Source organism: Panthera uncia (assembly GCF_023721935.1).
Source record: "Panthera uncia isolate 11264 chromosome A1 unlocalized genomic scaffold, Puncia_PCG_1.0 HiC_scaffold_16, whole genome shotgun sequence".
Taxonomy (NCBI): Eukaryota; Metazoa; Chordata; class Mammalia; order Carnivora; family Felidae; genus Panthera; species Panthera uncia.
The window spans coordinates 1,780,546-1,804,761 of record NW_026057576.1 but is presented as its reverse complement, the minus strand read 5'-3'; the positions used below and the strand labels follow the sequence as shown (position 1 = coordinate 1,804,761).

General features: G+C 40.1%; 1 protein-coding gene across 2 annotated transcripts in view; it reads left to right on the top strand.

Annotated features, from left to right (window-relative positions):
* The first annotated feature begins 5,707 nt into the window (after nucleotides 1-5,707).
* Nucleotides 5,708-24,216, top strand: part of XPO4 (exportin 4) — a 119,437-nt gene continuing 100,928 nt past the window's right edge. For both annotated transcript variants that reach the window (XM_049647333.1, XM_049647332.1), the window contains exon 1: nucleotides 5,708-5,873. In XM_049647333.1, coding sequence (XP_049503290.1) covers nucleotides 5,805-5,873 — 69 coding nt within the window. In that variant the 5' untranslated portion in view covers nucleotides 5,708-5,804. The remainder of the gene's footprint in view (nucleotides 5,874-24,216) is intronic.

Sequence of the window (24,216 nt, the reverse complement as noted above, 5' to 3'; positions counted from 1 at the left end):
GAGTCCTTCAACTTTGCTCTTCTTTTTCCAGATTGTTTTGGCCATTTGGGGTCCCTTGAGATTCCATATTAATTTTAGGATGGATTTTTCTATTTCTGCAAAAAAAAAAATCCCATTGAGATTTTCATAGGGATTGCATTAAATCTGTACATCACTTTGGGTAGTACTGACATCTTAACAATAATAGATCTTCCAATCCATGAACATGGGCAGTCTTTCCATTTATCTGTGTCTTCTTTGCTTTCTTTCAGCAATGTTTTGTAGTTTTCAGAGTATAAATCTTTAATTTCCTTGTTTAAGTTTATTCCTAACTATTTTATTCTTTTTGATGTTACTGTAAATGAAGTTGTTTTCTTAATTTCCTTTTCAGGTAGTTCTTTATTAGTACATAGAAATGCAACTGATTTAACTTCTAGTACTATGTTGAGCAGCAATAGTGAGAGTTGGTGTATAGTTGGATCCTGGTTTTTTGTTGTTGCTCGTTTGTTTTTAATTCATTCAGCCAATCTGTGTCTTTTGATTGGGGAGTTTTATTCACTTATATTTAAAGCAATTACTGGAGCGCCTGGGTGGCTCAGTCGGTTAAGCGTCCGACTTGGACTCAGGTCATGATCTCAGTTTGTGAGTTCAAGCCCTGTGTCGGGCTTTGTGCTGACAGCTCGGAGCCTGGATTCTGTGTCTCCTTCTCTCTCTGCCCCTCCCCCACTTGTGCTCTGTCTCTATCAAAAATAAATAAATGTAAAAATAAATAAATAAAAATAAAGTAATTACTGATGGGGAAGAACTTACTATTGCCATCTGAAAATAGTTTTGACCTATAGAGCCTCGAAAGGATCTTAGGGACCAACTGATATTCTGGGACCTACTAGGTGTCCCCAGGCCACACTTTTGAGAACAGCTGGTATTTCATCTGTGTGCTTATGTAGACAAGATGGTTATGACTTGACAAATGGTTTTGCAAAAACACACGATGGGCCCTTGGTAAACACAAAAACAAAACAATATGCATGTTTCATTTATTGTGAAAAGGTTAAAAAATGCAAACACTATATTACGGATTGTATAGACATAAGGAATCTGATAGTGGTCCTACATTACTTTGCCATATTTCGTGATTTTATCTGAAAGACTCAGATAATGTACTAAGCTGCAACAAGTCAACTTTTTCACAGAGGGTATAAATTTGAAGTTACTGAATATCTGAGCACTCAGTAGTGCACTATCAATGGATACACCAAATTTCAAGACATTTCTAAAATAAGCTTTTAAAAAGGAAAATCTTCAGACTTTCTATAGGCAGTTTTACTCTACTTCTTACATATTTCAAGTATGACATAGATTTTTAATATAGTCTTTACAGTATACATAACTGGAAAAGTTGGCATGATAGCTTGAAATTTATCTCCTTAAGCTATAATAATTCCAAGTGACTTAGTCTTTACCTGGAAGTAATATCCTAGAGTTAAAAGCATGGAGTATGGGGCTTGGAAGGCTGGGCCCAAATCCCAGTTCTACCATTTCTGAGACAAGTACTTAAGTTGCTATATGCCTCAATTTCCTCAATTTGGGATAATAGCATAATTATGTTATATGGTGAGGATTGAATTAGTTAATAGATGAAAAGAACTTAGTGTCCTTCATGTGGTAATTGTGTGTAAACATTAACTATCATTTGGTAGTATTCTCAAATTGATTGGAATGTTTACTATTTTGCAATATGCAAATTCTTGTATTTAAATAATCCATATGCTGATCTGATTCTCAGACACCAACTGTGTCCTATCATTCAATTCTGACACTAACTACTCTACAAATGAAGGGCTCAGTCCCAAAAGACTGCCCCCACTTTAGATGCCTGTTTTGGAATGCCTGGATGGCTCAGTCAGTTAAGCATCTGACTCTTGATTTTGGCTCAGGTTTGATCTCACAGCTTATGGGTTCAAGCCCCATGTTAGGCTCTGCGCTGTGTGGAGCCTGCTTGGGATTGTCTCCCTCTCTTTCTGCTCCTTCCCTGCTCTCTCTTCAAAATAAATAAACTTTTAAAAAATCGTAGATGGCTGTTTCAAGTGTTAGGAACAACCCATACTTCTGACCCACTGGCTATAAATCAGGGATTGCCACGACCCCCTGCTCACATTTCATAATTTGCTAGAATGGCTCATAGATCTCGGGAAAACACTTTCCTTACATTTTCCAGCTTATTATAAAGGATACAAAAAAACAGCCAGATGAAGAGGTACATGGGACAAGGTCCGGAAGGGTATCAAGCACAGGAACCTCAGTCTCAGTCTCTCTGCAGGTGGACACATTCACCAACTTGGAAGCTTAGCAAGTCTCATTATTGAAGTTGTTAACATCTCCAGCCCCCCTTCTCCTCCCTGGAGGTTGGAGAGTGGGTCCCAAAACAAAGGAACCAAAGGTTTCTACCCTTTGCCCTTTCAGGAGACCAGCCCCATGACGGGCCATCTGGGGGCCCCACCCTGCTACCTCATTAGCATAAACTCAGGTGTGATTGGAAAAATCATCGTTATGATTAACGAAAAACACTCCTATCACTCAGGAAATCCAAGGGTTTTAGGAGCTTTCAGATTGCCGGGAACGAGGAAAAAAGACCAAGTGTATTTTTTATTGTACCAGACTTGGAAAGGAGAGAAAATTGTTATTTTAAATACATAGTCATATCTTTTCAAGTAGCCCTCAAATTCTTCGGAAGCAAATACCAGGACTTCAATTTCAATTGTCCTACAGTATCAAGCATGGTGCAAGATAAGTGCTCAACGGTCACTGTACTACCTTGCATTCGTAGAACGCTTCATAGCTCTACAAAGTTGTCTCGTATGAATTATCTTCTTTGAATCTTACACACTTGTGATGGTCAACATTTTACAGATGATCAAACTGAAGTCCTGAGATGTTACGTTACTTACCCCATAACATCTTTTAGAAGAAGCAGAGATACAATACAAACTCAGTTCTTCTGATTTAAATTCTAGCCTTGTCCACTTCACCACAAAAGATATTAACCTGTAAGATAGGTGACTGTTCTATCTAACTTGGTCCTAAAATCATCTAATTTCTCTGGGTCTTATTTTCTCCATCTGAGAAATGGGATTAAAGGATTTTCATTTCCAAAATCTTAAGATTCTATAATCTCTAAATTCTCTTCTACTTTTAAAATATCATTACCTGTGATCCACAACAGTTGCTTTTTCTTTTGCACTGGAATGTCAACAGTGGAGATAGTCAGCAAATGTATTTTCACTTAACAATGTTCTTAGAGGGGCACCTGGGTGGCTCAGTCGGTTAAGCGTCCGACTTCAGCTCAGGTCATGATCTCGCGGTTCACGAGTTCAAGCCCCGCGTCAGGCTCTGTACTGACAGCTCGGAGCCTGGAGCCTGCTTCGGATTCTGTGTCTCCCTCTCTCTCTGCCGCTCCAACCACACCCTGTCTCTCTTTCAAAAATAAATGAACATCAAAAAACAAAAACAATAAACCACAATGTTCCTAGAAAGCCACTAATTTAGGAAAGATATAACATTTAATAACATTGGCTATATGACAAATCCCACTGGTTTTCATTAAAAAAAACCAAACACCAAACACCTATGTTTCTAAAGAAAAGTATGTAGTATACTTTACTAATTAATTTTGGTGAAGAATAAGAAGGAATAATTTTGACTCCCATGACATCGTATGTGTTAAAGAAGTACTCTAAAAGTAGACGGTATGTATTTGTAAAATGTTCTTATTTCAGGAATATTTCAGCCAGATATCTACCTTTTCTTAGACAATTAACATTTCTCTTTTAGAAATTATTGGAATTTGCACAACTTCCTTCTATGCTACTCCAGGATAGGAAGAACATGTGGGTAGGCTGGAATACCACTTCTTAACCCTCCCCAGGAGAGTGTTATTGTTGAATAGATCAAGAAATAGTAGTCAGGTATTGGAGGGGAGGCTAAATTAGTAGGTAAATTCTGTTTGCCAACATTGAGATTTCACACCTTCATTGTTCACCCTACCCTAAAATTCAAGGCTCCCAGTTAATGTGAGATGTCTATAACTCACTTTATAAAGCCTCTAAATTCAAAAAACTTAATTTGAAAAGAAGCATACTCAATACATTTGTTAAAATACTTTTTCTTCTTTCCCTTTTAAAAAAGTATTTAGATGAAACGTTCTTATGTAATTACACAAATCTTTTGAACACAAGGCCCGATCTGAAGCATTATAGGCCTCAAACATTTAATGTCATAAGCTATTCATTTGACTACACTTTTGTAGATATCACTGATCAGCAGTAATTACTCTTTGTAGCAGCTACATCATTTTTCAGATTGCTATCCTCAGTCTAATATTTATTCAGTGCCTACTATATGTCAGGCACTATGCTAATTGTTTAGTTTCACACAATTCTTAAAAAAGGTCACTTACTGCACTTTGGTTCGCTTTACCCTTTTGTAATGAAATAAAAGGTACTTTGTTACTCAAGCAGTGTAAACCTTGTTCGTTCCCTTTTTCAACTTCAAGTTGTAGAGACGTCAAATACAAGACACAACCTGATCTTCAATGGAGAAAATAATGCCTTTCTGTTGCAGTGACATTAAAACACACACACACACACACACACACACACACACACACCTCAAAACTATGGCTTACTTATAACTAGGAAGAATAAATACAGATTTCAACAGAGTAAATTTAACAAACACTGAAATGCATCGGACTTTCTGCGTAGCCCCAGGAAGCCGACCAGCACCAAAAGGCGTGTTATAGGAAAGTAGACGTCAGCTCAAAACAACCCCCTCGTCCAAACAACTTTTCTAACAGTTAAAGCTGGTTTGAATACTGAAATAGCTGCTTCAGGAAGGACTGCCTGCCTGGAATAAAGGAGATGGAGGCACTGGAGGGAAAGTCGGATCCCTATACACTCGAAAGAACCTGTCAACATGGATTCCAAAATTAGCATTACTGTGATGAATTCCTTAAACCCGACAAAACAGGCGGCAATGAGTTCTTTCTGAATTCAAGAAGTCTGGCGGTCAAGGTTAGGGCTCCTGCCTTTTCTCTCTCCAGCCTGATACAGCCCTTGGGAAGAGCTCGCAGTGATCTGCCGGCTAAAGACATTCGGACGAGCCTCCTGCGGGACCTCCATTAAGAGAGTGAACCGTTCTATCCTGGAATGCTCCTTTTTATCGCAAGGAGGGACAGAGACTCGGGGCGCCAAGGACAGTGATGTTCTGAAAGGAGGCGCACTCTCGGGAGAGGAAATGGGGAGAGCGGTTCCGTGTGAGGTCCTACCCAGCGTGGAGCGTGGAAAGGGAAGGAGGGGCCGGGGTGCACACGGTGAGGGTCAGAGAACAGAGAGCGGAGCGGCGTCCAGGGCAGTGCCCGGGGACCGGGCGGGGTGTGTTCACCGCGGAGGGAACCGAGCGGGTCACGGGCACGAGGGCCGAAGCGGCCGAGAGGCCGGGGCGCCGCACAGCACGCATGCGCGGGTCCGGAGCCCCCGGGGGCCCGCCCCGCGCGGCCGTCGCCGCCCGGGCCAACCGCCCCGGCCTCGCCCGGTACGGGACGGCGGGCGCCCCCCCGCCCTAACGAGGCGGCCCGCCTCACGCTCTTCTTCCCACGGCCCCAAGCCCGGCGGCCAGGTCAGGCCCGCGGGGGCCGCGACGCCGGCGTCAACCGCGGCTGCGACGGCCTCTGGGAGCGCGTGAGGCTCCGGGGTCGCTGCGGCGATTGGCCGGCCGCGGCGCCCGCTCCCATAATGCAGCGCATGGCGCGTCATTGAAGAGAGACCATGATGGCGGCGGCGCTGGGGCCCCCAGAAGTGATCGCTCAGCTGGAGAACGCGGCCAAAGTTCTGATGGTGAGTACACCGCGACCCCCGTACCCCAGCATCTGCGGGCCTCTGGCTGGCCTTGCCGTGCCAGGCCTTCCCGCCCGCTGGGCCGGCGACCGGCCAGGGCCTCCCGGGAGCCCTGGAAGTGGAGGTGGCGGTGGCGTGGCGCAGGATTCTCCATCCTACTTTCCTCTTGCCTTCGTTCCCCCCGCCTCCCGGGGCTGTCCTCATCGCCCAGGTGTCTGGCACCCCAGCCGGGCGACGGAACACGCTGCCGTAGGAAAGAGGGTTTCCTGTGCCACGGTCTTCACCGTACGCCCTGCCCCGCAGACCGGGTCGAGAGCGAGGCGCGGGGAGCGAGGTCCGGGTCATGCCCGCAGGGCTTTGGTCGGGGGCAGTGTGGGCGCCGCTGGGGAGTTGGTGCCACAAAGGAAGGGATAGCCCAGCCCAGGTGCTCTTAGCAACGCTGGTTTCCTCCGAGCCTTCGGGTCCTCAAGCTCTTTCTCTGACCTGCCACCTCTGGGGTAACCGCCGCCGCCAGCACGTGGGAGGACGGGGAGGGAGGGAGGGGAATCTTTGGGACCAAGGTCATTGGGGCAAAACTTTATTAAGTACCAAGCTCCCTGTGGGTCGCACATTAAAGGAGAGCTGAATCTAAGGTGCTCGTTGACTTCGTTCTTACACTGTACAGTGAACAGTTTGATGAGTAGGTTATTTACCCAGGGCGTTTGAGGAGGCTGAGTAAAGGGATTTAAAGAAAATAATCCACGCAGGGAGTAGAAGTAAGGATAAACCATATTCAGTTACTCGTAAACTGCGTATGCGTTTTTTGGCTCGGCTTTGTTTTTGTAAGTTTTGATCTCCGCGTTTGTAGATGTTTGTTGGAAGTTAGAGGCTCAGTAAATTGCCTGAATTGATCCAGCCTTTCCAAGAATCTAATACAGCCAGCTTCGTTATTTTTTTGAACATTTTTCCTTTTGGTTCAGTGCTTGGATTATGTGTTCGAACATCGCATTTAAAAGTGTTTGAACTAATTCTAGCATCGTTTCTAGTTGGATTTATAAAGTTTTGTTTTCACACGCAACACCCGATAGCTCATGAAATTTAGCTAACGAAATTGAGAAGTCTAATGAAAGGAGGATATATTTGCTTCATTATGAGCAAAGCTAAGTGAATCTTTTAGTGACAGAACTGAGGAAAGTTTTCAGACTCTTGCAAGTTAAGTCCAGAAAAAAAACTAGCTAGTATTCCCCCTTAATACAAGGTTCTTAAAATCCCTGACATGGTGTTTCCTGAAACATCTGAAAAAATTTCTAAGAGCCAGGGACTCTGTTTTTATTAGGCTCTGGAAGGAGTATGTGACCCCAAAAAGCATTGCTTTAGTTCTTACATTGATAAGATAAAATTAGTGTCTTTCATCACTGGCCTGAATATTAATTAGCATTTGTGTTTGCTAGTACCTTCCCTCTTCCTTGGCAAAGCTAGTTTTATCATCTGTAACAGTAGCTGAGAAGAATAGTAATAAGTACTGTTTATTGAGTGCATACTACATGCCAGATACTGTGTTTGATGCTTTACATACTCTATTAATCCTGGCAACAGCTTTACAAGGTTGAGAGAAAGTTTAAGTGGCACAGGTTACATAATTACTAAGTTGATGATTTAGGTTCAGAACTCAGATCTGTCTGGCTCTAAAGTTGGGGCTGTTTCCACTCTATCTCACCACTTCTTATGTATGTTGTGTAGATATCCGTTTACATACTTTTTAATGTTTCCAGAGTAAAGTACTGAAAAAAAAGTTATTAAAATTAGGAAATTTGTTTTTGGAAGCTTCCACTTACTATTCACAAATGTGTAAGTAACAATTATGGCGTTATTTCTCAACATGAAAACTGTATTCCAGTTTATTACTAGTAATAACAGTTCACTTTATTAAGTGCTTACTGTGTGCGAGGCACTATGCCAAGCGCTCTACGTACGTTAACTTTAATCATTACTATGAGGTGGTTATTATTACTTTCATTTTCCTTTTATAGATTAAGAGACTCGAACATGGAGATGCTAAGTAATTTACCCAAATTTGCGAGGAAAGTGGTAGAGTGGGAACTTCAACTCAAGTCTGTCTGTTACCAGTTTGTGGTTCTTAACCTAAAGGGAAGTGGGACTAGAAAGCTAATATATTAATTCATTTGGGAATAGTTAAGATTGTTAAATCCTCAACTGTTAAGCATGAAGATACCTTTTAAAAGGGCGAATGGTTTTAGCATTTATCCGTCTGAAGAAATATTGCTTATAGGAAATTGCTATATATTTTAGTTGTTACTATGTTTTGGGATTCCAAGTAATTCGTGATGTCTTTCACAATCACTTTGCTTAGTTTTTTCATTTGGTAGTCCATAGATTTCTTTTATGAAAATTGGCATCGAATTTTAGTATGCGGAAGAATCTCAAGACATCTTTATTTAGTACACAGGTCTTAGAGAGTCCACAATGGCTATCAGAAGGAAATTAAAACAAATTTTTTGATGCAAACATACGTTTTTGGTAATAGGGTTTATAGATTTTTATCAGCTTTTCTAAGGAAGTAGAGACCCTGAGCAATGAGCACCTAGTCTAAGCATTCTCCCTTCCATTCTACAGATGGGGAAACTGAGGTTCAAAGAGGTAGAAGTGACTTGCCAAAGGTAGGTCACAGAACAAATTAGTGATAAGAGTGATTCAGAACCTAGATCCCTCCTGTTTCAGAACTTAAACTTTTTTTTTACTCAACCATGTTGCTTCTTAAAGTCAACGTATTTATAATACCGTAAATGTTACATTTTATTGCTTGATGGGAAATTTTGAAATGTGTTTTTGGATGCTGCAGTTGCTTCTTTGTAAACATCTATATTCAGGCCTATTTAGGTTATTGGATAAGCTGCCAAATCGTGTCTTAGACCTTTAGAGTGAAAAATATATTCATCGATCTTATAGATCTCACCATAAAGAGTGATTTTCCTCTGTCTCAAACAGTGATAGGGAGCATTTTCTGTAGATTCTTGTAAATCCTGCTTAATCTTCTGATTCAAGCGAGGTTACTTGCTAGAAAATAAATGTGAAGGTGAACAAACTAGAGTGAGGATGGACTTTTGTAGGTTAGTAACTGTGCAGGTGAAGTTATTCTGAAAACATTGTGCAAATGGAAAGTTATGTAAGTAGGTGCTGAACATTTCTTCCCCAAAAAAGATTTCAGTTACCAGCTTTTTGTTCAAGATACCCAACCCTGAATTTTTGACAGGATACTAAATGCATACTAGAGTAAGTAATGTGGATCATACTTCTGTGCTAATAACATTCTTATCAGTGAGAGTCTTATCTCTGACTGCATGAATTTAGGAGGTTACATCACAGACCTGAAAATGTGATGTTGTAGACACATTTTCTGTTATTTAAAATTATAACAGCAGTACTGGAACATATTATTTTAAAATATAGCAACCGCACACAAATACATAGAATAACGAGTCTCTCTCTTCTTCCTTTCCCCACTCTCAGTCTGCCTCCTTAAGCAATCCATATTAAATTTGAGTATACCTTTTTTCCTGTGCTTTTATAATACCCATTATATAGTTTTTCCTTTTTTATGTTAATGAGAATGCTATAAATATTCTTAATTTTAGAAATCTTGGCGATGCCTTCTGAATAGTAAAAAATTCAAGCTGCACAGAAGGGTGTATAGGGGAACGTGAAAGTTCCCTAAGCTCCTGTTCCATCTCTTCAGACAGTTCTGTTTCTTGGGTGCATATATTAGAAATCTCTGAGCATAGGGACACCTGGGTGGCTCAGTCGGTTGGGCGCCCGACTTCGGCTCAGGTCATGATCTCGCAGTTGGTGGTTCGAGTCCCGCATCGGGCTCTGGGCTGACAGCTCAGAGCCTGGAGCCTGCTTCGGATTCTGTGTCTCCCTCTCTCTCTGCTCCTACCCCGATCACGCTCTGTATCTCTCTCTCCAAAATAAATAAACATTAAAAAAAAAATTAAAAAATAATCTCTAGGCATATAAGAGCGTATGTCATGTTTATTTTTTATTTTTTTGTTTCTTGTTCAACATGTAAATATTTATTTGTGGGTAATCATAAATCAATGGGACCAGCACAAGACTAACACAGCCTCTATAATGCTGATAGCAATTTTACGTTTGTAGATGCATCCAGCACGCAGGATGTGTAGAACTGGTAGGCCCCAGGGTTAACAGAATCACATCTAAACCTTGTAGCTAGGACCAAGGGGTGACAGGGACCATGTTCTGAGGCTGCATAACTCTCCCCTCCCACCTCTCCCCAAAGAAGGACACATATCATTTTTTAAATGTATTTTTAAAAAACGGATTGGGGTGCCTGGGGGGTGCAGTTGGTTGAGCGTCCAACTCTTGTTTTCGGCTCAGGTCATGATCTCACGGTTCATGAGATTGAGCCCTGTGTTGGGTTCTGTGCTGACAGTGAATCCTGCTTAGGGTTCTCTCTCTCTTTCCCTTTCTCTCTCTCTCTCTCTCTCTCTCTGTGCCCCTCTATGCTCATGCGTGCATTAGTGCGCTCTCTCTCAAAATAAAAAAAGTATTTTTTTTTTTACATCAGTGAAAATTGTACAATCCATATGTTCCTGTGCTTTTCTTTGTTCACTTCATTGTAAATGAATTTAAAAATTCTTTTTAATTGTAAATGAATTTTAAAGAAAGTTTGTTTCCATTTTGTGTGTGCACATGAACAGATATAAAATGTAGGGTGTGTTTTGATTTTAGAGACATCCTAATGGAAAATGTATTCTTTTAATATTAATATCACATTCATTTGAATAATAAACCCAAAGAGTGCTTTATTTGTTTATATTCTTGAATTTCCTTGGTTTTGTTTTCCTGGCTCACTTGAGCTCTTGGGGATTGCCCTTCGCGAGTCTGCATAGCACTGACATAAGAAAGTATGGAGTACATATGTTAACATACTTCATAGAAAAATAATTTACTGTATTTTTTTTAAACCAAAATGGATTTAATAAATATAAATGCAGCTTTCATTAGAGATTCATGACTGGTTTTCATGGTTTTTATTGTGGTGGAATCTAGTTACTATTTTGAAAGCATCTACAAAATTGTAGCGTGATACCAAAAATTCTTATCTGATTCTCACATCAATCCTGTGAAGGAAATAGAAGAGATATGAAGCTTAATAAAGAAAATCTGAGATTCAGAGATGGTAAGTGATTTGCCTGTGGTCACAGAGCTACTCTGGATCTGGAATTAAGTCTCTGGCCACTCACCCTTTCTGGAGCATTTCTTCAGTATGTGTTTGCTAGGCACAATGCTCTGTGTGCTAAGGAGATAGGAGAAAGACCTGTGTAGAAAGGAGAGTATAGTCTAATGAGGGAGAAAGGCAAAACTATCAGCAGCTGATAAGTAACGTAATGAAAGGCTAAAGTAGTGCTCTGTGAGAGTACAGAGGAGGGACAGCTGTCTCAGATTGAGGTGGGGACCTTGGGAAGGGCTCTTGGAACAGGTAATCCTTAAGCTGAGTTGTCAATGGCCGACAGTTTGGAAGTTTCCAGTTGGATAGTGGTATCTCAGGTAAGGGGATACACCTGCATGAAGGTCTGAGAGAACCAAATGCCGAACTTCGGCAATATTTGAACATTTGTTTAACAGTTGGTATTTCCTGAGCCCATCCTATGTATAAGGTACAGCGCTTTTATTGTTTTCTGATCAGTGATGCACATGTCCTAAATTTAAGAATTTTGATTGTAGCATTTACTTGTTTTTATTGGAAAGATGCTTTATATTGAGTAAGCATTTTTATTTATTTCAGTTTTGTCTGCTGTGGCACTAGATATTAGAATACTGGCACTAGTATAATTCTTTTTTTATATTAAATATAATTTATTGTCAAATTGGTTTCCGTACGAAACCCAGTGCTCATCCCATCACCCACTAATATAATGCTTTTTTTAAAAAAAAACTCGTTAGTGGGGAATTTTTATTTAAAATTCAATTAAATGTGTATTTTGCACTTGGATTTGTGTTAAACTCCACTAATTGGAACATAGCCAGTGATCTGGAGAAATGTGAAAAGACCTTTGAAATCATAGATACCCCAAAGGCAGTTGATAAAATTTAACAGCATTTTATGTAAAACTTAATAAACTAGGAATTGGGGAAAATACAGTAAAAATAGTGGTGATATTCTTTTTTTTAGAGGTGTTTTTTTTTTTTTATGTTTATTTTTTGACAGAGAGACAGAGTGCAAGCTGGGGAGGGGCAGAGAGAGAGGGACACACAGAATTCGAAGCAGTCTAACTGCTCATGAACCGTGAGATTATGACCTGAGCAGAAGTTGGACGCTTAACTGACTGAGCCACCCACGCGCCCCATGTATGCTAAACTTTTAAGAATGGCTGTCTAGAGAATGGGATTGAAAGTGGCAAGAGTCTTTTCTGTTTCCATATAGGTTGAATTTTTTACAATATAAAACATTGAATCACATGTAATTAATGTCATTCTGATAAGATTGAATATTGATGTGTTTTAAAATCTGTGACTGCCTTCTTGACTGTTCATTTTTTATCTCAAAGAAAACTAAAAGCTGTATCATGGCTCAAGCTGAATAAAAATTAATTTATAAGTCAGGCCATCCTATTTCTGCAGATGTGTTTAATGGGTGCTAGTTAAGCATAATCTTGCTACCAAATAAAATTGGGCTTTGAAACACAAGTTCGGCCATATTTCGTTCTTTCTCATTGCCATGTAGTACTCCATTGTGTATATAAACCACAATTTCTTTATCCATTCATCAGTTGATGGACATTTAGGCTCTTTCCATAATTTGGCTATTGTTGAGAGTGCTGCTATAAACACTGGGGTACAAGTGCCCCAACATGGATGGAACCGGAGAGTGTGATGCTAAGTGAAATAAGCCATACAGAGAAATACAGATACCATATGGTTTCACTCTTATGCGGATCCTGAGAAACTTAACAGAAACCCATGGAGGAGGGGAAGGAAAAAAAAAAAAAAAGAGGTTAGAGTGGGAGAGAGCCAAAGCATAAGAGACTCTTAAAAACTGAGAACAAACTGAGGGTTGATGGGGGGTGGGAGGGAGGGGAGGGTGGGTGACGGGTATTGAGGAGGGCACCTTTTGGGATGAGCACTGGGTGTTGTATGGAAACCAATTTGACAATAAATTTCATATATTGAAAAAAATAAAATAAAAAAAAAAGAAACACAAGTTCGGAAATAAAATCATTAAGAATTTCAGGACGGTGACAGCTGAGTGTCGCATTAAGCCAGGGGCCCTGTTGAGGGTTGGACCCTGTGAGACTGCACAGGTCACACATCCAGGAAGCTGGCCTTTGGCTATAGCATGCTGGGCTTCAGGCCATCACATTTGATACGCTCCTTCCAGGCCCTTACGTGTATGTCTTCTCTTGGCTTGGAACACCCTTCTCCTTTTTCTGCCTAGTTAACGTTTAATTCTTCAGATCTTAATGTAGTTGTTTATTTTATCAAAGTAGCCTGACCACTCTTAGGGTACATTATTTTTTCATAGCTTCATCCACTTTAGTGATATTTATTACACCTGCCATTTTATGCTATTTATTTGATTATACAATTGACTACTGGATTGTGAGCTTCACGAGGACAGGAGTTCTGTTTGTTTTTGCTTATCATTGACCCATGGTTGTGTCTGAACCACATTGCCTGGCATATAGTGAGCATTTGGTAATAATTTATGGGCTGAAATAATATGAACAGACTGCTGTAGGGGAAGGCATATAACATAGTAGTAGGTTTCAGAGGCAGATTACCCAGGTTTGAATTGAGGTTTTATTAGTGCTTGCTCTTTGCAAGGCTCTGAGTAAGTTTTGTCTTTTCGGCTTCTTAGAAACCTTCTTCTGCTTTTTCTCTGCATCAGCCATACTAGCTCTCTTTCAGTCTTTGTCCTGTTCTTCATTCTGCCTCAGGACCTTTCATATATCTTTCCCTCTGCCTAGAATATTCTTCACTTTCATCTAAGCCTTCAGGTCTCTCCATGGTCACTTTGTCAGGAAGGCCTTCTTCAGCTTCCCTGAAAGGTGAGACTTATGTGTCCTACTCTTAGATAACTGTGTAGTTCTTTCATAACACCTAGCACATTTGAGATTTTACATTTATTTGTGTGATTAACAAATAAATGTTGGTCTCCTTTGCTAGACTCTAATATGTGTTAGCTTGTTTGCACATAGTATTTGCTCAGTAATACTTGTTGAAGGAAAAAAGTGTACAAATAAATGAGGAAGGGAGTACTTTGTGATGAGCCTAGGGAAGCAGGCAAGGGGCTGAGTTATCTTAAGGCCTTATTTGCCACAATAATTCAGCTTGAATGTCCCCAGTAGTGTGACTTGTCAGATCTGTGGTTCCATATGTGAAAATCTGACTGAGGGAAGCAATGTGAGGTAGGAAGACAAGTTAGGAGGCTGTTAAAATTGTGCAGCAAAGAGATGATGAGATTATAAGCAAAAAGCTGGGGGGGCGGTGGGGGACATTAATATTCGAGACAAGTCTTTAACGCCACAGTGACTCTTATGGTAAAGGAGAGTGAATATATATTTCGGGGAAGCTGGGAGTATCCTGCAATAGCTTATAGAAGCCCCAAATTTCTCACCTTTTTCCTTAGAAGTTAACAGAAATTTCATTGTGATTCATAATGTCTCTGTTTTAATATAAAATCATTTGACCTCACTCTGGATAAAATTAATAATGTTAGAAAGCTGGTCTGTCTTTATTCTGTGGTTTGTGGCTGGGCTAGAGGACTAATTAGATAACAGTAGTAGTGTGATAGTAAGCTACTTGGATGAGATACTAGAGAAGTCACCCTGTTGGTTTATTAGACACATGAGAAATTGTTGAAATTTAGAAATTGAGTATAACACAGCAGCTCTGGAGCCAGACTGTTTGGATTCTTCTTGGCTCTAATCTCCAAGTAGCTGTGCGACATCTGGCAAGTCAGTTAACCTCTGTGGATCTGTTTCTTCGTCTCTACAATAGAAAAAGCGTAATATCTATCTGGTGCAGTTAATGTGAGAATTAAACGATTTCACTTACATTAAAAGGAAAGTGTTTAGGGTAGTGCCTGGCACATGTACTTTAATGTATCGGATAGCATTGCATCAAAGCACATGAGTCAAGGTAAGCTTGTGAGTCAGCACTCGGGAAATAGTTGTTCAGTTGATTAAGTTTCTTCTAGAGTAGTGCCGACAGAGCTTTCTGGGTTGATGGAAACGTTTTGTGTCTGCACTCTCCAGTACAGTAGCTGCTAGTGACATGTGGCCATTGAGCACTTGAAATGGGACTAGTGGCATGGAGGAGCTAAAATTTTAATTCATGTCAATAGCCACATGTGGTGGATAGTGACCTCCATGTTGGGCAGCACACGTCTAGCGCGTGGCCCTGTGTCTCTTTGCGTTCTTCTGATTGGTAAATACCGATTCCAGATTTCATGTAATTCTCATAGGTTCTGTCATTACTTCTGGTTATGGCATTGCCACTGTTAAAATGCAGTAGGTGCTGATGCTAGATGTCAGATGCTGTATCTTTAATAGGTTTTACCTTGTAATTCTGACCCTTGCTCTAGAATCATCAAAACAGATACTTTTGCAAACGTTGGTGGCACATAACATTGATGAAGAGAAGGTGACCATGTTCCTTCGCATCATAATTAAAACTGTTTTAGGTTTGTAAACGCTAATTCGAATGATCAAGACAGTGAATTTTTCATCACCTTCGTACACACACCTGCCTTGTTACGCTTGCCCACTTAACAAACTCCATCAAGCAATTTTTTATGCGGACCTCGTTAAAGAGTAAGAATAAAAGAAAGTGTCACACATCCTCTGAGCAGAACAAGTTGATCCATGTTCTCATTACAGAGTATTGGGTGATGAGCTGATTCTTGTGTAATATGACCGACTGGATGAGGATGCTCTCATTTCCTTCTTGTTCTTGGAAGTACATAGTGCATTCATTGATTCTTGCGTTCTCTAGAAAACTAGGACAAGGTTTCTCATCTTTGCCACTGGTGACATCTCGGGCTGGATAATTCTTGCTGTGGTCTGCCGTGTGCATCAGGTATTTCTAGCGGCATCCTGAACCCTGGTTCACTAGTTGCCAGCAGCACTTCCCCGTTGTGACGACAAAAGTGTCTCTAGACATTGCCAGACATCCCCTGGGGGACCAACAGTGCCTCAGTTGAGAACCAGTGATCTGGAACATTGTCATCTATAGACACAGGGTCCGAGATTTTTTTTTAAGTCTATATGTTTATTTTGAGAGTGCATACAAAGGGGCAGGGAGGGCAGAGAGAGAGAGAGGGAGGGAGGGAGAGAGAGAGAGAGAGAGAGAGAGAGAGAGAGAATCCCAAGCAGGCTCTGCACCGTCAGCACAGAGTGTGATGTGGGGCTTGGTCCTGTGAACCCTGAGATCATGACCTGAGCCGAGATCAAGTCCAGACGTTTAACCGACTGAGCCACCCAGGTGCTTCGGAGATTACGTTTATATGATCAATTTTATCATCATTAATAGTGTCTGTCCATTAGAATTTTCTGCAGTGATAGGATTTTCTATATCTGTGTTGTCTAACGTGATAACCATTAGTAACACTTGGCTATTAAACACTAGAAATGTGGCCAGTGCACCTGAGGAATTAAATTTTTAATTTAATTTAAACTAATTTAAACAACTAAATGTGGCCAGTGGCTCCTGTGTTGTGTACATCTAGAGTGCTGTTCTTTTGTCTTTGTGTATCATCTTCTGATTCACCTCATAATTGTGTCTTGTCAGTTTTCTTTTTCTCATTATGGGAGGAAAAGAAAGAATTCTGAAATCTCAGCACTATTCAACAAAACCCAGAATAAAATAAAGACTATTAAAATGGTGTTTCCAGGTTTCTTTTATACCTTTCTTGAAAGGTCATGCTTTACTCTGAGCAAGGTAGTAAAAAAAAAAAAAAAGAAAGAAAAAGAGGCTAATATAATAGTGTTGATTTATTTTGCTATTGCATTACTTTTCTAGGCGGTTTAATCATTTCTTACTTTTAAATTTTGTTCTTATTTTAGCCTTAACATAGTTGGGAATAATTGATGAGTTCTGATGACATAGTCCTTAGAATGGTGAAATGACAAAATATTTCAAGATATTTAAAAATATGATTGCTGGGGCGCCTGGGTGGCTCAGTCGGTTAAGCGTCCGACTTCGGCTCAGGTCATGATCTCGCATCTTGTGATTCAAGCCCCACGTTGGGCTCTGTGCTGACAGCTCAGAGCGTAAAGCCTGCTTCGGATTCTGTGTCCCCCTCCCTCTTTTCCCCTCCTCTGCTCTCTTTCTCTCTCTCAAAAATAAACAAACATTAAAAAAAAAGTAATAAAAATAAGATGGCTAAGATCCCATTATGAATCTTAGAAAAGGGTCTAGTAGGTTCATAAGTGACTTCAAATTAGAATGAGTTTTATTCTAATTTTTAAAAAGTAAATTTTCTATTTATTCTTTGAAATACCTCTAAGAGGGGCGCCTGGGTGGCTCCATCAGTTAAGCTTCCGACTCGTGATTTCAGCTAGGTCATGATCTCACAGTTTGTAAATTTGAGCCCTGCATGGAGCTCTGTGCTGACAGTGTGGAGCCCGCTTGGGATTCTGTCACTCCCTCTCCCTCTGCCTCTCTCCCACTCACACAGACTCTCTCTGTCTCTTTCGAAATAAATAAACTAAAAAAAAAATTTTTTTTTAATACCGCTAAGAAGAAACAAAAATTACAAAATAGCAAGCATTACAAATAGTTCTTAAAAAACAAACAAACCAAAAACTTGCTTATTAGGGGCTCCTGAGTGGCTCCATAGGTTAAGCCTCCAGCTCTTTTTTTTTTTTTTTTTTTAATTTTTTGTAAGTGGTTATTTATTTTTGAGAGAGAGAGACAGAGTGTAAGCGGGGGAGGGGAAGAGAGAGAGGGAGACACAGGAAGCAGGTTCTAGGCTCTGAGCTGTCAGCACAGGGCCTGACGTGGGGCTCGAACCCACAAACCGTTAGGTCCCGACCTGAGCTGAAGTCAGATGCTTAACACTTAACTGGCTGAGCCACCCAGGTACCCAACTCTTGAGGTCAGCTCAGATCAGGATGTCACTGTTTGTGAGATCCGGTCCTGCATCGGGCCCTGCACTGGCAGCACGGGGCCTGCTTGGGACTCTTTCTCTCCCTCTCTCTCCGCCCCTCTCCCGCCCTCTCGCGTTCTTTCTCAAAAAAAAAAAAAAAATTTTTTTTAATAAAAAATAATTTAAAAAGAACGTTCTTTAAACAAAAAAATGAGTCCACAGGACCCTGATGGTATACCAACACTTGCGGATAGTTTAAGGGAATGCGTTTCTTGCCTCCACATTAGTGTGATGTTTGTTAGGGTTTTTTGTGAATTCTTTTTATCTGGTTACGGAAGTTTCCACTTATTCCTACTTTGTGAAAAGCTTAGCCATGGATCTTATTAAACATGTTTCTGCATTTTTTGTGATGACATAGCTTTCTCTTTTAATATGTTAATGTGGTAAAAGACGTCAGTTTTCCAATGTTAACCCAGATTTGTAGTCCTGGGATAAACTAACTTGGTCACAGTGTACATTATTATTTTTATTTTTTTAAAATTCCATTGTTGTATTTAGTATGTGAACTCTCAAGATTTTCCCATCTCTGTTCATGGGTAAGGTTTGCCTGTAAGTTTCACGTTGTTCTCATCTGATTTTGGTATCTGCATATTTATGATGATATGCTAACTAAAATGGGTCAAAGAGTGTTCTGTCTTTTGTATTCTCTGGACATTTGTGTTGTAGGATTGGAATGATTTATTCCCTGCTGTTTGGTAAAATCATCTGGATCAGGAACTTAAAGGAAAAACTATTTTAAACTGATGTGATTTATTTAATAGTTGCAGGACTGTTCAAGTTTTCTATTCTGTTTTTTTTTTTTTTAATGTTTACTTATTCTCAAGAGAGAGAGACAGAAAGAGACAGAGTGTGAGTGGGGGAGGGCCACAGAATCGGAAGCAGGCTCCAGGCTCTGAGCTGTCAGCACAGAGCCCAATGCGGGCTCAAACTCACGAACTGTGAGGTCATTGTCTGAGCCGAAGTCAGACGCTTAACTGACTGAGCCACCAGGTGCCCCTCAAGTTTTCTGTTCTCAAGTTCGTTTTGTTATATTTTTCTAGGAATTTGTCCATATCACATATGTTTTTATGTTTATCACTATACAGTTGTTTTTTTTTCACTATCTCTTTATCGTTCAAGACCCAGGTAGTTACAAGCTTTTTTAATATTGCCTGTTTATAAATCGTGTTCTCCCTCCCTTGATTAATCTTGTTTTATTAATTTTATTAGGCATTCCACAGAAGCAACTTTTGTTTGCTTTATTTTTTATTTTTTATTTTTGCTTTTTTATCTTTATTGTACATATTGTATATATAATTTGTTTCATCATTTTCTACTCCCTAATATTTCCTTCATTCTGTTTTCTTTGGGTGGGTTCTGCTATGGTTTCTAAGTTCTTACATTGGAGGTTTAGCTTGTTGGTTTTAACCTTCTTAATTTCCAGTGCAAGCATTTAAAGCTATGCATTTTCCTCTTGCACTCAACTTGCATATCACAGATTTTTGCTACACCATATTTTGGGTCAAGGGTGGCTCAGTGGGTTAAGCATTTATTTACTCTTGATTTTGGCTCAGGCCATGATCTCACGGTTTCATGAGTTTGAGCCCTGCATCAGGCTCCGTGCTGACAGGACAGAGCCTGTTTGGGATTCTTTCTGTCCCTCTGTCTCTGCTCCTCCCCTGCTCACGCTGTCTCTGTCTTTCTCAAAAATAAATAAATAAACTTAAAAACAACGAAGTATTTTTGGGCTCATTTTTAATGTTTTCCATTATTGTTTCTTTCATCTTTGAATTTTTCTAGTTTTTGTTTTTAGTCGGGTTCTAACTTAATTGCTTTGTGAGAATGTGTTACGTATGTATCAGTTACTTAAACTTTGTTAGAATATGCCTTATGGCCTAGAATATTCTCAGTTTTTGTTCAGCACATATTTGAAAAGAATGTGTGATATCCAGTTAAACATGCAAGTTATGTATGTCCCTTAAATTAAGCTTGTTAAATCTTTTTGTCTCCATAAGCTGGCAGTTACCAAGAGAGACATTAGTGGATTTGTTGGTAGTCCTCTCATTTTTGCTTAATTGATATTTGAGACTGTGTATTATTTACATACTACTTCAGTGAACCCTTTAATGATTATTAGATGACCCACTTCTCTTTAGTAACATTTTATCTTAAATTCTTTTTTTTTTTTTTTTTAACATTCATTTATTTTTGAGAGAGAGAGAGAGACAGAGCAGGAGCAGGGGAGGGGCAGAGAGAGGGGGAGGCACAGAATCTGAAGCAGGCTTCAGGCTCTGAGCTGTCAGCACAGAGCCCTACATGGGGCTCGAACCCACGAACCATGGAGATCATGACCTGAGCTGAAGTCGAACCCTTAACCGACTGAGCTACCCAGGCACCCCTCTTAAATTCTGGGGTTTTTTTTCCTGCTGTTATCATAGTTATATCAATTTCGTTAACTTCTTTTGATTAGAATTTGCTTGGTACGTCTTTTTCCAGCCTTGATTTTCAGCCTTTCTATGCCTTTGGTTTTTTTGTATGCATGAAGCTGGATTTTTTTTATCCAGCCTGACAATCTCAGTTTTTTATCTACAGTTTAGTTTATCTTATTTATTTGTGATTACTGATAAATTACATATTTTTGTTGTCTTTGTGTGTGTGTGGTTCTTCCTTTGCCTTCTTTGAGAATTCGATAATCTTTTGTTCCTCCTTCCATAGTTTGGATGTCTAATGTGCATGTTCTTTATTTTCTATTTTTATTCTTTTATTGACCATGGCAGACGTTTTGGCATGTGTACTCCATTTAGTTTAAAGTTAATCTGTATATACTGTCTCAGAACAGTGCAAGAACTTAAAACCACCTCTCCTGACTTACATGCTATATATTTTCCAGAATCTTAATCATCTTTTTTTAATTAAGTTTATTTATTTTGAGAGAGAGAGAGTGAGAGAGAGAGAGAGAGAGAGAGCGACAGCACGAGTGGGGGAGGGGCAGAGAGAGAGAGAGGGAGAAAGAGAATCCCAAGCAGCATCCACACTGCTAGCACAGAGCCCAGTGTGGGTCTGGAACTCAGGAACTACAAGGTCATGACCCAAGCTGAAATCAAGAGTCAGACACTTAACTGACTGAACCACCTGGGTGCCCCTTAATCACCTGTTTTAATTTCACAAATTAATCACTTAAACAATATCAGTATTTGCTTAGATTTATTCACATAGTTAATTTGTCTATAATCCTTTGCATTTAAGGCTTTCCATCCGGTATCATTTTCCTTCTTCAGAGTTTCCTAAAGGAAGTGTGTATTTCGGTAGTAAAAGTTTTTATTTGGAGGAACATATCTTCAATTATATTTTAATCCTTGAAAGATGTTTCCTGGATCTATATTTCTAAGGTAATACTTTCCATCAGTACTCTGAAAATGTTATTTTGTTTTCTCTCTAATCTGGTTTCCCCTTAGGAAGTTGTACTTTTAGTCAGTTACTTCTTTGAAGGTAATCTTTTTTTCCTTTGGCTGCTTTTAAGATCTTTTGATTTTTGAATTCTTCAGTTAAACTGTGGTATCAGTAATACGATTTCTTTTTTATTCTGTTTGAATTCATTGGGTTTTTAGGGTTTCTCATCAATTTTGGGATTTTACAAACTTACAAATTTGGAATATTTCCTGGCATTTTTCTTTTTAATCTTTATTTTTCAAAGTTGTTGCCGGATGCTGTATCAGTCAAGATCTTGGCAGAGGAACACTCAAAGGGATAATTGAGGAGAGTTAGTGAAGGGACTGTTGACAAAGATTGGGGAGGATACGGTGTAAGGGACCCACAGAGGATGGAGAAGTCATTGTTGGGGCCTGAACGGGCAGGGAGGGAGAGTGGAGAATCCGAGAGAGCTATAGCTGTAGGAGAGAGCAGCCTGACAGGCTTTTGGTGGAGAAAAGGAGCAGCTGGGGCTGGGGCAAGGAAGCCTGGAAGATACAGTTTCTATAGGTTAGTTTCCCGGGGCTTTCACCTTCACTTTGTTGTCCAAGACTCTTAGTATTTGTGCCTTTCTGCATTCTTCATAATTTTTTGTCTTTTCAGTTTTCTCCTCAGTGTGTTTAATCTGCCTTTTAATCTATCCATTGAGGTTTTGCCATTTTGGGGGGCATATTAATGTACAATAAAATTCACAGATCTTGGGTGTCCAGTTTGACAAGTTTGGACAGTTGTATGTATATCCCTGTAACCCTCTAAACAAGATTTATGTCTATAAATACTTATGTTTCTTTTGTTATGTTGATCCTAAGAGATCTGTTGTGTTATCTTGCTGCTTTTACTATTTTTAAGTATAGTAAAACCTTGGTTGGTGAGCATAATTCATTCTGGAAACATGCTTGTAATCCAGAGCACTTGTGTATCAAAGCAAATTTCCCCGTAAGAAATAATGGAAACTCAGATGATTCGTTCCACAACCCCAAAATATTCATATAAAAGTGATTGCAATACTATAATACAATACAAAATAATAAAGACAGTACAAAATATAGGGGCGCCTGAGTGGCTCAGTCAGTTGAGCATCCAACTTTGGCTCAGGTCATGATCTCGCAGTCCATGAATTCAGGCCCCGCGTCAGGCTCTGTGCTGACAGCTCGGAGCCTGGAGCCTGCTTTGAATTCTGGGTCTCCCTCTCTCTCTGCTCCTCCCCCACTCATTCTCTGTCTCTGTCTCTCTCTGTCAAAAATAAATAAACATTAAAAAGCATTAAAAAGAAAGTACAAAATATAAAGAAAAACAAAGTAGCCCGCACTTACCTTTGAAAACCTTCGTGGCTGGTGTGAGGGAGACAAGGGAGGAGGGTTATTGTGTAGGACGACTTTGACTATCACTACCGGAATCACCGCTATCTGTTGGCTCAATGGCATCTTTTTCTGCACGGGGCCATTGTATACACTCGCATGGATGTTGACTACAGCACAGTATTAATACACTCTTGTCATGTACTGTATTTAACGTAACTGGCAATAAGGCAGCAGAGGAAAGGGTCTGCATCTGCAGGCGCTTGACCTAGAATGAAGGAAAGCATTCCTAAGCGTTCTCTTGTCTGGAAAAGCAAAGGACTGTCCACAGGTGCTTTGAAGTGACAAAAAATAGACTAGTGCCAGTGGTGGGCGCCTTCCAAGCGTTCTGAAAAATCGCTGATTTCTGCCAAACACCGCGGCCTGAGAGCAAGCATCTGAGCGTGGGCGATGATCACCCACAATCCCAGTGAGAGAGACAGACAGACAGACAGAGAGAAGAACCATTGACTCAGTATTGATACGTGACATTCGGCATCACATACTATTAGCACTGCAAGCCATCGCTTGTGTATCAAGTTAAGGTTTTTTAGAAATGTTTGCTCACCTTGGGGAACACTCAGAGAGCAAGTTACTCACAATCCAAGGTTTTACTGTACTTTCACGTTGTTGTACAACCATCACTGCTGTCTCCAAAATTTTCCCATTATTCCATACGAAAACTGTACAACTCATTAAATAATAACTCCTTATTTCTGCCCCCGCCCCACCCTAGGTAACCACTTTTTACACTCTTTTTCTAGTTTATTTTGGGTACCTCATATAAGTGGAATCCTGTGGCATTTATCTTGTGTCTGGCTTATTTGCCTTACAAAATGTGTCCAAGATTCATACCTGTTGTAGCATGTATCAAAAATTCATTCTTTCTTAAGGCTGGATATATGCCATTGTCTGTGTACATTTATTACCTTTTGTTCATTCATCAGTGGGTGTGGTTGTTCCATCTTTTTGGCTATTGGGAATAATACTGCTATGGATATTGGTGTGTGGTCTCTTTGAGCCCTGTTTTCAGTTCTTTTGAGTATCTTCCTAGATGTGGAGTGCTGTCTTGTGTGATAATTCTGTGTTTAGTTTTGTGAGGAACTGTCATACTATCTTTCTCTTTTTTTTTTTTATTTTTTATTTTATTTATTTATATTAAAAAAAATTTTTTTTTAACGTTTATTTATTTTTGAGACAGAGAGACAGAGCATGAACGGGGGAGGGTCAGAGAGAGAGGGAGACACAGAATCTGAAGCAAGCTCCAGGCTCTGAGCTGTCAGCACAGAGCCCGACGCGGGGCTCGAACTCACAGACTGAGAGATCATGACCTGAGCCGAAGTCGGACGCTTAACCAACTGAGCCACCCAGGCGCCCCTACATCTGT